Here is a 15,786-nt window from a genome sequence, read left to right on the forward strand (position 1 = left end):
TTAGCCACATGGACCTGGGCAGGTCCCTTACCACTGTGTTTATTTATCTGCAAGTGGGGATGATGACTGTTAACTGTAAACATCTGGATCTGTGCTAAGCAACTCATCTAACTCTCCAGCAACCCCAGGACGTAGGTCCCAATGTTACCTGTGTTCCCTCTTGTGCTGTTACACGTGTGATTTTATGGCAGTATTTTGTATGCTGTCAAGTGCACGCCTGTGAGTTACCCTCTTCACCCATGTTTACCAGTACAGCCCACCTCAGACCAGACTGATGAAAAGGATGTTCCTCAGGCTTAAGATCGTACAGAATCTGCTTAATGGTGTCCTCTAGAGAGCTGCCTCCTAAGAATTTTGCCCCTGGTTATCACTCTGGAGGAGCTAGAAATAAATGTGAATGGGGCAACTTCCACCGAAATTGCCGTTTTCTCCTCACCTGTGCAGATGTTAGACACTAGTTCCCTCTCCTCTGAGTCCCCTCTTAGAGCTTCGTCCTGTGGGTTGGAGCCCATCTCCTGCTCCAGGTGGCATTCTCTCTTGTCTGCGTCATGTGGGTTAGAGCCCATTCCTCTGTCTTCTGGGTCCCCTTCCCTGTCTTCAGAGTTCTCAAAATCAGAGCCCATCCCCTTGTCTTCTGAGTCCTGGGCTTCACACACGCCCCGTTTATCTTCTCGTTCCATCCAGGAAGAACAGGACAAGGGAGGTGACCAGGGATCCCTGCTCCAGACAAAACACACAGATAAAGGTCACGTGAGTCTGGCCTCATCCCCCTACCAGGTCTGGCTTTGATTTCCATGAAAATCAATGGCACAGTCCAATAAAATGTACAGAGTTCCAAGCCCCAGATGGCAGATCTCTGCTCCATCTCACGCTTTAAGGTAAATAGAACTGAGCGAAAAGAAGGCTGGTCTGGGTAGCAGAGGGACAGTGGCAACTCATGAGGCCACATGTCAACTCTCACTGGACTATAATTCCATCTGCTTCCATATATGAAGTGGATTATTCTATTAACATGGCTCTATAGCCTTAACAGTGGGGTAACAGTGGTATTCCCACTTTACAGATGAGAAAACTTAAACCTCAAAAAGAAGACCCCACTAGCCTAAGGCTAACTTGTAAGCAGTAAAGTGGGAATTAAACCAATTGTGCTGCTTCAAAGTTCCATGAGTTCCTTACTCTAGTTAAAGCTTGCCCTCCTCTAAATAGATACAATTTTTATTTGTATACAATATTTTATTTACTGAGGTCAATTATACCTCAGTAAAGCTGGGGGGCGGGGGTGCAGCTTGCCCTCCTCAAACCCACAGCAATTTTGTGAGGATTTTAGCTACTTATGAGGGGGCCTCTAAGGAACCAGAGGAAAAGTACATTGAAGACACAAGACTAACAAAAGCATCGGTATATTAACTTCTTATCTAAGACTGTGTCACCAACAGCAGCATCCTGGCTCCACAGTGAGGATATGCTGCTTTCCTGTGAGCAGTGAGCCAAGTAGTTCAAGCTTTAGTAGGTCTGTTGGGGTGGTGGAAGAGATGCAGGGACCCTCTGTATTAGAAGCCATCTCTATAGCCTGATGAAATATTTTGCCTTATTATATCCTTTAATTGTAGAGAGCCCTTAACAGGAACGTCCCCTGGCACAACTGGTAACCCCTCCACAGAACAGGCCAACGTGTGAGTTGTAGGGAGACGATGACATCAGATTCCTAAACCTTTTGTAGATGGCAGGTTTACGTTTCAAAAGTATAGGGCGCCCTGCCAAGACTGGGCAGTTGAGCCAAAAATAATTGACATCTGCCATCTATCACTCTTACAGCTCAGCTCAAGGCAGCAAAACAGTTTACAGGTCAAGGATCTTGGACTGACGTTGAAGTGTACAGCTCTCTCTCTGCCTTGGCAGTCCCAAGAATATGGCTGAGCATGTGGCTTTTCCTACCTGCCTCTGTCGACAGGGCTTCCCAGAGGCAGCCCTGGCTCTGTGACTTTTCGGCGTGGAAAGCAGGAGTTACCGGCAGCAGCCTTTCCGGTGGAGTCAGCCTTACTCTGCAGCCCAAGGCAAGTCAGTTAACCTCTCATTGTTTCAGTGTCCTCATCAGTGCAAGGAGGATAATGCTACATAACCTTTCACACACGGAGGGTGTCAGAAGGAAACATTAAGAAGCACTTTGGAAAATACTGTGGCATGGACTCGATACTGAGTAGTCCAAATGTGGAATTCACACAGTATTCCTCTTTCTACGTCCTGATGCCATTCCAGCCCACCTCAAAGACACACCAGCCCCTCCGTAATTTTGGCAGACTCACAGCCCTAAATAGCACATTATATCCTTTCTCAGAGCTGATGATATGCTCCCTAGATTAGAGGGAAACATCAAGCCTGCTTCTTAAACATCACAGGAAAATGGCTGGACTGAGGATGATCAGTCAGCAGTGTCCTGGAACACAGCTGGTCCCTTTAGAATGTATAACTGTTTAAAATGCCAGGTCCCAAACACTCAGGATTAGGCTGTAGGAGAAAATCCCTTTAAAGCCATAAACCTTTTAAGAGGTCTATCCCGAAAGGGACTATTGACCCCAAGTCACTTCTACCCATCACCCTCTTGCCTCCTGGAGCTCAGACTCTATAGACAAGTACAGCCCTTGAGTCAGCATAGATATAATACGCCCCGAAGACGGGCGGTAGAAGGTTTTCAAACATGTGACCTGTTGGTTTGCTAGTGGCTGAAAGCAGTGGAGAGGTGGGAGAGGGACTTAAAGGGGACCTAGTCAATGGTTTCTGCCAATCTAAGACGAGCAAGAAGAATTTTATCAATAAAGTAAAGGAAATCAAATAAGTGTGTCACCAGAAATTCATAAAACTAAAATGGCAGGGTATGGTACCCAGAATGGTACAGAAGTAACTGCAGCCCTCCACCATAAAGGGTAGGATTTAACGGTCTACCCTGGGAAGCAGGAAAGCTTAAGATTTTACCCCAAACCCTTTTACGAAGGACAGAGTGCCTTCTTAGAAATCACCTCAGACACAGCAAAAATGGAACAAGCAGACTTTCTGATTTGTGATTTCTTGGGAACCAAGAGATAGTTCATACCAGAGATATTAAATAAATAAACTTTTTTTTTTTTTTTTTTTTAGATTTAAGTGGGGAGAGCAGGGAGAGGCAGAATCTGAGTGAGTTCCCCATTTAGGGCTGTCTTATGAAGTTCACAATGCTGCCCCACTCAGGATTAAGGAGGCTCTGAGCTCCCAAAGGGAGCATGTCCAGATCCTTATTCACACCAAGGGAGGGAGGACTAGGTATGTTCTGGAAAGAGCAGGAAGCTCCTGTTGCCTAGAGAGATACATTCATGGTACAACATCTACTCAAATCTGTTTTAGAATGCATTATGTTAGTGCAAAACTGGAAATCTGCGTGCCCCACAATATGGATTCAGCTCCATTCACACCATCACATCATAGGATTCTAAGCAGCTATCAAGTAATGGAGAAGGCTATTCAGAGGTATGGAAAGGTAGTCACAATATATTATTAGATGAAAACTAGCTGGTTTAAAAATAATCTCATTTGTTTATTAGTATATGCACACTAGCATATAGTTACACATGTCTACACAGGTTCAGAGAGGAAAACCAGAAGATTATTTATCACAATGTTAAATATCTCTTGGTCACTTCTAGGGGCTTTGCATCATTTAATCTTAACAACAACCCAATGAAGCAGGGTATGATTTTCAACTTCAGAGACGAGGAACTAGGCACTTAAGTTAAGCGATTAGCTCAAGGTCATACAAATCATTAAGTGGCACAGCAGGGACAAAGCCCCTGCAGTCCAGCTCCAGTACCCACATTCTTAACCAGAAGCTGGTGTGTTGTTTGGGATAACTTTTCCTTTTTGTGAACATCAGTATTTTCTACAATAAAGATGTATTATTATCAGCAAAAGATGCCAACTTTGTTTTCAACGTGATAAAATACATTATAGGAGAACCTACAATTATTCAAAAGCAGCAAAAAGGAAGACAAGGACAGGAGTTGTGCTTAGCTCAACCTAGAAGACTTAATTTTCAGAAATGTTATCTACACACCAGTATAACTGAACTGTCAGTCACTAGCTATCTAGGCACATTTTGTTCCATTCATTCTCAAAATAAGAACTAGCAACATGTTTTCCGAGGCAAGGCCAGGGTTGGCTAATGAGTAGGTGGCAGGACATTGTGATAGCTTTGTGGCTAAACTGACCTGGGTTCAAATCCTGTTCTTTGTCAGCGACTTCACCTTGTGCAAGTGACTCCACCTTGCTGAATCTCAGATTCTACATCCATAAAAACAAGCATGCTGCCACCTACCATATAAGGTTAATGTAAAAGCAGCTGGCACACTGTAGAGACACAATAAGTGGTAGTTATAAAATGAAACTTATGGCAATGACTTGATTAAAGAACACACACCCACACCCACACTTCTCAAATTGGGGGTCACCTTTTCACAGCTATATTCACCGAGAATGGTGTTTGGCAAGTACGAACAAAAAACTTCCTCTGGCTTGGCCACTAAAGGCTCTATTAATGAATAGCCCACCACGTGGAGACAAGAACCAGGGAGGGGTTGGCTGCTTAGGGGAGCTGGGGAGAGGGAAAAAGGTTCAGTTCCATGTGGGTTTGGAGATGCTGATAAACCATCCTGCATACAGGAAGTATTCGTCTAAAGTATGCGTGGTCCGACAAATCCTGACTTAAACCATCTATAATGGAGCTCTTCTCCCCCCCAGTAAGAAGGGGTACAAATTTAAAGGGGGGAAAAACCAAACAGAGGTAAGAGTGGGAGTAGTCAGGCAAAGAAGATCCATTCTGCATCTGGTTCTAATCACTGAACTAGCAGTAATGAGGAGAGCCCTGGTTTTGGCCACCAAAGACACTGTGCTATGTGACTTACAGTAAGCACTTGCCCCTCTGGGCTTCTGTTCAATGAGGAGGAGGTTGGGTATGAATGTGCCCGAGTCCTCTTCTCCTGGTCATGCCACAAGCAGGAGCATGAATCCAGGGAGGCACCACTGTCAGTTTCGTTAGACATGTTCAACTCCAGCTCGTTTACCTGACTCCCACAGCAAGCTGTTAACTTCCCAAACACCCAAGACCACCACCGCCAAACCCTTCTCTAGGGCGCAGACCACGTCAGGGTAGGATCAGTCAACTTTGCCGAGACTACTCAAATTCTAGTTTTTAGAACCTGCGATATTTTCATGTTCCTTTCCCCCTACCCGCCCCCCCCAACTCAGAAAAGAGTAATGTTTCTAACTCTATAAAGTCACTAGGCTCAAGCGCCTTCTAGACAAGCTCAACCCCCTGCGAAAGACGAATCCGATCAGTCTGAAGATATTGCTACAGAGTGGAAGTAAATGTGATAAAGTATGTTGGAAGGAAGGAGCGGGGAGAGAGGGAATGAGGTGGGGGAAGGGGAAGTGGAGCCAGCCGCGGAGCCAGAATCAGAACTTAACCTGCCTGAGCTCCTTGGCACCTTCTCCCAACAGCGCCCTCTGGACCGATAGAAACGCAAAACCCATTCCTTTCCAACAGCAAAAGCGCCACCACTTTAAGGATTCAACGTCGCTTCCTGCCAAGGCGTTGAAGCCCACAAGCACACACCTCTCCCCCACCTTCCTGGTAGATGAGCCACTGGCCGTCCTTCTCTGGGGCATCGTGCGCAGGACCCCCCCCGTGTCACGCCCCCTGCTGGCGGGAATGGGAGCGGTGGAGTGCGGCGCTCACAGCCCCCTGCTGCCAGTCGTCTCCCGTTGGGATGCCCAGTGCAGCTGACCCTGCACTGGAGCGGATCCCTCTCATTTGACTCCAGTCATTCCGTCGGGTGAGCACCGACGGTCATCCACCCTGGTTTTCCATGTGAAGAGAACAGGCTCAGTTGAGCTCCAGGTGACACAGCTCCTAGGTATTGTCAGGTCTCTCCCCAGCGTCTCTTGACTCCTTGCCATGGCATTCCCACTCCCCGGGAAGGGGACAGCTGGCCAGGGCGTACCCCCCGGAGAGGAGCGGGCCCACCTGCGGCCCCTGGGCAGGCGGGATGGCCACCGCCGGAGAGCAGAGGTCTCCCCGCCCCCTCCCAGGACGGACAGGCAGTCATGTGCCACAGCCACTGCCAGGTGGCCGGGAGCCAGGCCGGCGGGGCTGTCATGTCAGGGAAAGGAAGCGGCCAGGCGGCCGGCCAGAAGCGGCTCCCACTCGGCCTCCTCCAGGCTGCAGCTCCTTTCCGGTCCCCTCTGCTCTGGCGGGTCCCTTCCCTACCTCGGCGCGGCTCAGATCCCGCCTCCCCCGAAGCCCTCAGTGCTTCCTCCCTTCACTTCCCACGCCCCCTGCGCACCACTCTCTCCCCAGGGAGGGTTTCCATCGCAGAGTCCGGCAGGGGCGCCCGGCAGCGTGGAATGCTGGAAAAACAATTTAAGTCTGCGGCTCTAAAGGCTGGACTCATGACCATAACTGGGGTCTAACCGGGGATTCCGGGGGGTTAATCATTTGTCAGTCTTCAGGCACCAACTGGGTAAACAGTCAACCAGCCTCTCAGGGGATACAGCCATCGGAGTCCTGCCTCCTCATGGGTGAGCCTGTGGTCAGAAAGAATGAAAAGGGCTAAGAACTCCACCTCGCCATACTGGCAGGGGATGCCTCCAGTGAACGGGGTGAATGTGTCTGCATCCCAAGGGCCAGCTGACTTCCCAGTCACACACCCAGACTGTCCAACCCCAAATGCCAACCTCCCAAGTGGCAGACTGCTGCATGAGGTGCACGGTAATTTCAGACAGAGCTAAAAGATTACTGCAGCTAAGTACTGACCACTCTCCAGACAGGAGAAGCTAAAATAATATGGTTTCCTCCTTGTGGTTACTGCTTTTTTACCTGGAGAGGGAAGCCCAATTTGAAAAAAGACACAGGCTCAAAACCAAGGCAACAGAGAAATCCATTTACCACCCCACTGGCCAGAGCTAGTCTGAGATTCTTTCCAATCTTTATGGTCAAGAATAGCACATATGTCCTTGGGGTCAGGCATTTCCTGTCTAATGGTTGGGCCAGGACCCCTCAGTTTGGCTGGAGGGCCTCAGCTTGTCAAAGCTGCCAAGCCTCTGCCACCACCCCACAACTCCTGCACTAAATAAGAATTATTGCAATGCAGAGACAGATTCTAAGCTCCTTCAAAGTTAGACCATCTGCCCTCAGATGAGAAGGCACAGAAGCTAAAGGTTTTCATGCAGGCATTTACTTGTCCCAGATTTTACATTTAACTAAAATAGAATATTCTACCTGATGCACAGGGAATACTTCTGTTCAAGATTTTTTTCTCTGCTCTGCTTGGCATCGTCTACCAGCACTACCTGTGTACAGCCTCAGCGTCTTTTTTTATCTAGCACCTGTGCAGTCCTCAGAAAAATTGTCTTCAGATAACTCCTCGGTAGTTGGCTCAAATGTTCAATGTTTGTATTTCGTGGAATCATATACTTGGGAATCCGTTTGCTGAAACTCCTTCCACAGACAAGAAATTGAGGCTCAGAGAGGGAAAGTGACCAGATCAGAGACTGAAAGGCAGTTTGCTAGAAAAGTTATGGCCAGAATCTCAATTTTCTGATGGCTTCTCCAGTGATCTTTCCATCTCTTTAATATAAAACATCACTTCAAAAACAGACAGCCAAATAAATTGGGGCATATACTTGTCTTTTTTTCCCCACGCTATTTGTCAGGGTTCTCCGGAGAAAGAGAAGCAATAGGATGTGTATACAGAAAGAGAGTTATTATGAAGAATTGGCTCATGTGGTTATGGAGGCTGGCAAGCTCAAAAATCCACAAGGTGGGCCAGCAGACTGGAGACCCAGGAGAACTGGTGCTGCAGTTCCAGTCTGCAGGCTGTTTGCTGGAGAACTGCTCCTTGCTCAGGGGAATCAGTCTTTTTGTTCTATTCAGGGCTTCACCTGACTGGATGAGGCCCACCCACATTATGGAGGTCAACCTGCTTTCCTCAAAGTTTACCAATTTAAATGTTAATGTCATCCAAACACTCTGTCACAGAAACACCCAGAATAATGTTTGACCAAATATCTGTGTACCTACCGTCCCAGCCAAGTTGATGCATAAAATTAACCATCACACACACACCGTAGCTAAAAAACACAGTCTGCAATAATTCCAACCTATGTCGAAATTTACTCATGAAAACATCTTATTTTTCATAAAAACCATTACTATATACAGAGAGTGGAATGGGGTCTCAGGGTATATGTGCTATAAAAGACAGCAGGGAAGAATCAAAATTAATCTTAATTAAAGATCTACAGACATGTGTGTGTACAGGCATACACACCCCACAGCAGAAAGAGCAATTTAATAATCTATTTCACTGAAGGACAAAAGAGAAAACAGACTTAGAATGCAAAGGGGGTCCATGGGGGATATGGGAGTTGTTAACAAACAGCTTTGTTCTGGGAGAGTTGATGTTGGAATCCCTCATTAAGTTTACCAGATGGGGTCAGGTGACCTCAGGAAGTCTTTTCCAACCCAGATGATTCTGTGATCATATTTCCACTGGAATGCACAGCCCTCAAGACAATGTTCATCACAGTGAATAGGGAGAGAGGAATGTTGGGACCAAAGGGTTTGAGGCATACATTCAATCACCCCAATTTCCCACTGCAAATTCAACAGGAAAAATGGCTCTTCCAATTCTCTGCCTAAAATAGCTGTTTGGCATCGTTGATAAAGAATGGCTGGCATGTTCCAGCCCAGCTCATTTCAGCAGTGGGTAAGTGACACCTCTGCATATAATCCTCCAAGGTGTCTTCCAACAAAGATAAAGAGAGAATAAAAATGGAGACATCACCTGATGCTTCATTGTTCCTGCCTGATTAAATTTTAAACTCCATAGCTAGACTGTTTTCAGCGTAAAGTAAAACATTTACATACTCTTAAGTACACATTTTTTAAAATTATATACTTGTTACTCTTATTTCCTTAAAAATATCAGTATCAGTAAAACCAAGATCATAGGAAAATATGTGACACAACCCAGTTTCTTCAAAAATGATAACAAAAATCGGACTTCCATGGCGGCACAGTGGTTAAGAATCTGCCTGCCAATGCAGGGGACACGGGTTTGAGCCCTGGTCCAGGAAGATTCCACATGCCACGGAGCAACTAAGCCCATGCACCACAACTACTGAGCCTGCGCTCTAGAGCCCGCGAGCCACAACTAGTGAGCCCGTGTGCCACAACTACTGAAGCCCGCATGCCTAGAGCCCGTGCTCTGCAACAAGAGAAGCCACCACAGTGAGAAGCCCGCTCACTGCCACAAAGAGTAGCCCCTGCTCACTGCAACTAGAGGAAGTCCGTGTGCAGCAACAAAGATCCAATGCAGCCAAAAATTAATTAATTAATTTTTTAAAAATGATAACAAAAATGGCAAGAAAAAAAGGAGAGAAACGTACAAGTCAAAACACTTGAGATGTATCAACCAACCTCAGTGATAGACCTTATTTGAATCCCAATTGAAATAAACTACAACAACAAATTATTAGACAATTGTGGACTTGTGAATGAGGATTAGATATTTGATATTGAGGAATTACTCTTGTGTTTTTAAGAAATACACAGGAAAATATTTACAGGTGAAATGCTATGTCTGGAATTTGCTTCATTTGAAATGATATGTCTGTAATTCCAGGACAGAGGGGAGTAGCAGGGATGCAGATGAAACAAGATGGCCATACGTTGATCACTGTTGAAGCTGGGTGGTGGTATATGTGATTGTATTTTCTATTTGCTACAAAACTTACTAATAAAGTTTAAAAATAGAAAACATAACAAATCTTCTTTTTTTCTGAAATTTAAGGTTGATGATATTCATTTACATTCTGAGCAGACCATAATAAAATGTCAGTGACTTCCACAAAACGATTAGTCTGCTTTTTACAAAGTATGCCAAGTCAGGAGTGATTACAATGCCTAATATTGAACAGAGCTCTCGGGTATTGAGGGGAGAGGCAGTGGGGAAAAGAGATGAAAGAAATCTAAGTTTCATGCTTTTGAGTCTCTTTTTTTCTTTTCATGAGATAGAGGAACAGCTGTAATATACAAAATAGAATCAGAAAACTGTTTCCACTTTCATCTACTTGCATATTTCCCAAGAACTCAAAGAAGGATGCTGCCACAGCCAGTGCTTGTTTATTTCCACCATTTGTTCAGCAACAGGGAGAGGAGGGAATTCCCTGGCAGTCTCTAGTCCTTCTGACTCCCTGATCTCACTGCCAAGGGCCTGGGTTCGATGCCTGGTCGGGGAACTAAAATCCCACAAGTCATGTGGTGTAGCCAAAAAAAAAAAAAAAAAGAGGGAGAGGAAATAAACCTGGCTGGGGGCACCGGTCATGACATCTCTGCGAGAGGAATGCTTTATCCCCAGGAAAGTCAAGCTGACAAAATGAGGCAAGGGTCCAACAGATTAAGTACATTGATAATTCGTCATCTCCAGGATGATCTTCTAAGGGGATAAAAAAATGTGTGTAGATGAAAAGGAAGCTAATACACTGGTGATTTATGAAAAAAGTGATCTCCATGAGATGAACCCTGGCAGGAACAGAATTACTTTATTAGCCCAAACTGAGAACTTTTAAATTAGTGTCCTTCTCAGTGAAACACTAAGGATGCCATCCAAATGTACTCCTACCACATTACAAAGAGAACAGCTAGAAGATATCATGCTCCCACTTTATATTGGAAACCAAAAGCTTGCAGATAGTTTCCGTTTTAGCCAAGGAGACATGGTAAGTCTATGGTGCACGGAAGCAGTGACAGGACACAGCTTTCATCCAGGCAGTGAGGCGACTGTCTCAAGAAGGAGGTTGGAGTGGCCAGGACCCACTCACACGTTGAACACCATAGTTCCTAAGTCAGTCGTCAGGCTCAGACTGTTTGGGTTCCTTACATCCTTTTACCTCTAGTTCCTGGCATTTTCTGGAGAGAGCAGCAGTCCTATAGAAGCTTGTAAACAGAATAATGGTACTTTCCTTAGGCCTGGGTTCTTAGCCTGAGGGCCTTCAGAGTCCATGAACTCCCCGATAACTTATGTGAATGTGTCTGCAGAACCTCTCTTCTGATAAGAAGGCCCATAGCTTTCCCTTGGACTCTGAAAGGATCCATGGCACAAAAACAAAACAAAAGCCCTGCTATAAACCAGTACTACAGAGGATTCATGATACATTCCTATCATTTCTGAAATCATCCAGAGCAGTTTTGGGGAAGGGGGATAAGAGCAATTTCACCACTGTATGCCACAAGATCTTTTGGTGGGCTGGTGAAGAAGAGAAGATAGTGACAGTAAACCTCAAATCAGGCAGTAGCACAGACAAAAACATCAGTAAGTTTCAAAGGGTATGGGGCAGAAGGAGGCACCTGGCAAACGCAACCTGCCTGATCCAGTTTGCTGATTTAGTCTAGTACCCTATGTTACAGACGAGTCAGGCAACAGAGACCCAGAAAGGTTAAGTGAATTACCCACGAATGCACCAGTTGAGGACAGACAGGAGACACTGGCATCTCGATTTTTGTTCCAATCCCCTTTCTACACAGCCCAACATAGCCTATGGGGCTTGGCTGAAAGATTCAGGCTGGAGACTTGGGCTCCCGGCCATCAGTAGTTTGTCAGCTTTTCACTTCCTTGTTATATGGCAGGTGCACTGAGAGGATGGTAAACTGCTCTTCAAGCCTCTAACACACTGCCTCTCTAGGATGGAGCTAATTTATACAAGTTTGACCCCGGTTTTATGGTTCCCATCAGTTGCTTATTTGGGCAATGAGTCAAAGCACATTACTCAAGCCATAACCTACCCAGGACACGAAACACTTTGTTAGTTAATCCTTCTCTTCTGAAAAGAAAATGAATTAAAATCTGGCCAAAGTCACCAACTCATTCGTAACAAATCTTCAGAGTGTTAGCAAAGTCATCCTGCCTGCAAATACAGAATAACATGGAAATACCCAGATGAAGAAGGGGATTCTGGGAGTAAAACAAACTCCCCAGTACAAGGAGCCTGGGTCACACCAAAGGACAATTAAGGAAGGGTATCACCCAACCCATACTCACCCAACATGGCCCATGACGACAAATACAGTTTCACAGATTCACCCTCTTTTCTATCATATCGTTTTGCTTGTTTGAATAGCTTTGCATTCTCTGTGTGGGAGGTGGTGCAGAAGTGGGCCAGGTGACAGGAGCAAGCCAACCACAAGCTAAATGAAGAGATTCCATCCACAGATGATGGGAGAATCTCACAATTCTTTTGTTGAAAATTTCTTTAAAGGATCCCTCATTTTACAGATAAGGAAAATGAGGACCAGAGAAGATAAGTGCCTTGTTTGAACTCACAAAGGTAGTGAATTGGTGGCAGAATTGGGACTACCATTCAGGTTACCTGATTCCTTTTAAGTACAATCTCCCCTGCACCAGACTCTCCCAACGAGCTCTGTCGTATTCATGGGTTTAGTGCTCTGGCTTTGCTGATAGCATTTCATTGATGCTGACTTCTTTCTTCCTATTTTTCCTGTTCTCTTCTGGACTCTTGCTTTTCCCCCCTATTTTGATTTTAAGTATTTTTCCACTGAAAAACATAAAAGATATTCTTCAAACTTACCTTCATGTGAACCTCAGAAATGACCTCTGAATTAACAGGTTTTGAATTATCTACCTTATTTCTTAGACAAAACAGACATCTCATTGGCCAGAAAAAAGCAGTCGTTTTGAATTAGCATTGACTTAATGGAGTGTTATGGTAAACATTTAATAATTCCATGTCCTTGGTACAGCATTTGAAAAAGAAGTCATCACCAAAAAAAAAAAAAGTCATCATAAAAGAGACAGTTGGAGAGAAAAGAAAGCCTATGGCATATCAACCTGAACAATTAGTACTGACTGTCATTTTTTTTAAAAAATATTTATTTATTTATTTATTTTTGGCTGCGTTGGGTCTTCGTTCTTGTGCACAGGCTTTCTGTCGTTGCGGTGAGCGGGGGCTACTCTTCATTGCGGTGCGCGGGCTTCTCATTGCGGTGGCTTCCCTTGTTGCGGAGCACGGGCTCTAGGCGCATGGGCTTCAGTAGTTGTGGCTCGCCGGCTCAGTAGTTGTGGCTCACGGGCTCTAGAGAGCAGGCTCAGTAGTTGTGGCGCACGGACTTAGTTGCTCCGCGGCATGTGGGATCTTCCCGAACCAGGGCTCGAACCCGTGTCCCCTGCAATGGCAGGCGGATTCTTAACCACTGCACCACCAGGGAAGTCCAGTACTGACTATCATTTTTAAAGACGTTTTTAAAAATTCAAACTATGAAACTCTCTCATTGAGAGACTTTTTCTTCTGCAGAGACTTTTTAAATGCCTAAAGCCAATTATCAAGCAATATTACATCTCCTTCTGCAGTGCCATTTTTTGGCCAACACGTCTTACAGGCTATTGGGAAAAGGAGGGCTGGTGTCAATGAGCCCTGATAAATTCTAACCTCATCGCCACAGACATCAGTTTCCTGGTGAACCATGGGCTTCCCGGGTGTGAGCCATCTCAGTAGATCATAGTCATTGCTAACATTTAGTCTGGCTCACATCAATATCAGCTATAACTTTCCATCTTCCAATCCAGTGGTCAGTCTCTTCTTTGATCTCACCATCAACACTGTAAAGTGCTGGGAATATATAATCGAGACTCCACAAATGACTACAGAAATCCTGTTCAGATGCTGTCCTTGAAATTCTCTCCTCCCTTAGCATCCAAGATATTGCACTGTCCTAGTCTCTCTCTACTTACCTTACTGCCCTGCCCCTCTTCCTATCTACTAAAACAGGTCAACCTTGCAGCTTTTTGTTTACATTTTCTTCTCCCACTCCCCTTAATCGTTTTGCCCCTTCCCCTAGTTTTCAATAAATACCTGCTCTGTCTACAGACCCCACGAAAGTGAAACTCCCCACCCCACACCGAACCCCTGACCTGTACTCCAGGTCCACATTTCTAATGATGCACCAAGCAACGCCACTGAGGCGCTTTAATGCCCCTTCTATCCTGAAGTGCTGCCCTGTATGTCACATGGGACACAGGACAGGAGGCAGCCCCAAATGGGGAAAAGCAATGTTAAGGCATCAACAGACCTGGTTTTGAACAGAAGTTTGTCACTGATACACTGTATGCTCCTAGTACAGTTATTCACCAATTTGAGACTTAGTTCCCTCATCTATACAATGGGAAAAACAAGTTACCTTGAAAGGTTGTTGAAAACACTAAGTGAATTTCCATTTGTAAAGCATCTGACCCTAGTCATATTGAAAAGCATTAGTTTTCCTCCCAAATCTTCATTACAAATCAACTCCTCCTGACGGTGCCCATTTCTGTTAATGCCTCTCCGTTCTTACTCATCAGGTTGAAAACCCTGGAGTCAACTTTGACCCCTCCCCTCTCCCCTTTCAATCAAATCAGCTGCCAAGTCCTTCCTTTTATTTCTCTCCTCTATTTTCCATTATCACTGCAGTAAACACTCTTACCAGTTACAGGGACCTACATATCATTGCTGGATCCATCTTTTTTTTTTTTTTTAAAGTATTTATTTATTTATGGCTGTGTTGGGTCTTCGTTTCTGTGCGAGGGCCTTCCCCAATTGCGGCAAGCGGGGGCCACTCTTCATCGCGCTGCGCGGGCCTCTCACTATCGCGGCCTCTCTTGTTGTGGAGCACAGGCTCCAGACGCGCAGGCTCAGTAGTTGTGGCTCACGGGCCCAGTCGCTCCGCGACATGTGGGATCTTCCCAGACCAGGGCTCGAACCCGTGTCCCCTGCATTGGCAGGCAGACTCTCAACCACTGCGCCACCAGGGAAGCCCATTGCTGGATCCATCTTAAAACATAGTTGCCACTCCATTTCTCCTCCTGCTCAGAAACCTCTGACTCTGCCAGTGTGTCCGAAACCTCTAAGTGACTCTGCCAGTGAGTCCGCAGAAGCACAAACTCTAAGCCCTCAACAATGTAGCCCAAAGCTCTCTAACCTCTCCCTGACTTCTGCCAGCTAACCTCAGACAAAAAGGGATGCTGTAAGCCTTCCAGAAGGCACCCTATGTTTCTCTTCTCTTGCCATGCTCTTCGTTCTCAAAAAACGGTTTGATGCAGTCTCTCCTTTCCTGGAGGGAAGCAATACTCTTAGTGGTTAAAAGCTCAGATTCTGGAGCCAGACCACGCGTGTGAATCCAGTCTCTAGCTCTGTATGTTACTCAACCTCTTTGAGCCTGGGCTTTTTCATCTATAAAACACGGAAAACAACTGTATTTTATTGGATTAGTGTTAAGTGCTCAGAAAGAATTATTATTATTTCACTTTGTACGATTCCTTAAGGTACTTTTCCTTATCTCATTCTGCCTAATGTCAGTTTTTAAAATATAATCATAGTTATAATAATTTGTACCTTATTGTTTACTCTCTCTCCCTCCCTACCACCTCCCAATTATAAGTCCTGGTGGGAACATACTGATTTATGCACATTCATGATTCCCCACAAAATGAGCCCTCAAATACTTCTTTATTTTTTTAAATTTATTTTATTGATGTATAGATGTGTTGATCTCTGCTGTACAGAACAGTGACTCAGTTATACATGTATATATACATTCTTTTTCACAGTCTTTTCCATTATGGTTTATTACAAGATATTGAATATAGTCCCCTGTGCTATACAGTAGGACCTTGCTGTTTATCCCTCCTATCCTATCCTAGTTTACATCTG

The 15,786-nt window shown here is 45.2% G+C and overlaps 1 protein-coding gene across 3 annotated transcripts in view; it reads right to left on the reverse strand.

Annotated features, from left to right (window-relative positions):
* Positions 1 to 15,786, reverse strand: part of ZNF697 (zinc finger protein 697) — a 30,092-nt gene that overhangs the window by 5,716 nt on the left and 8,590 nt on the right. The window contains exons 1-2 of one of the 3 annotated variants that reach the window (XM_059929045.1): positions 4,236 to 4,374; positions 437 to 717 (exon numbers count right to left, since the gene is read on the reverse strand). In XM_059929045.1, coding sequence (XP_059785028.1) covers positions 437 to 680 — 244 coding nt within the window. In that variant the 5' untranslated portion in view covers positions 681 to 717; positions 4,236 to 4,374. Of the gene's footprint in view, positions 1 to 436; positions 718 to 1,935; positions 2,453 to 4,235; positions 4,375 to 15,786 lie in introns of those variants that run through there. The other 2 variants (XM_059929054.1, XM_059929034.1) reach the window with 2 other exon arrangements.

Source organism: Balaenoptera ricei, chromosome 1, assembly GCF_028023285.1.
Source record: "Balaenoptera ricei isolate mBalRic1 chromosome 1, mBalRic1.hap2, whole genome shotgun sequence".
Lineage (NCBI taxonomy): Eukaryota > Metazoa > Chordata > Mammalia > Artiodactyla > Balaenopteridae > Balaenoptera > Balaenoptera ricei.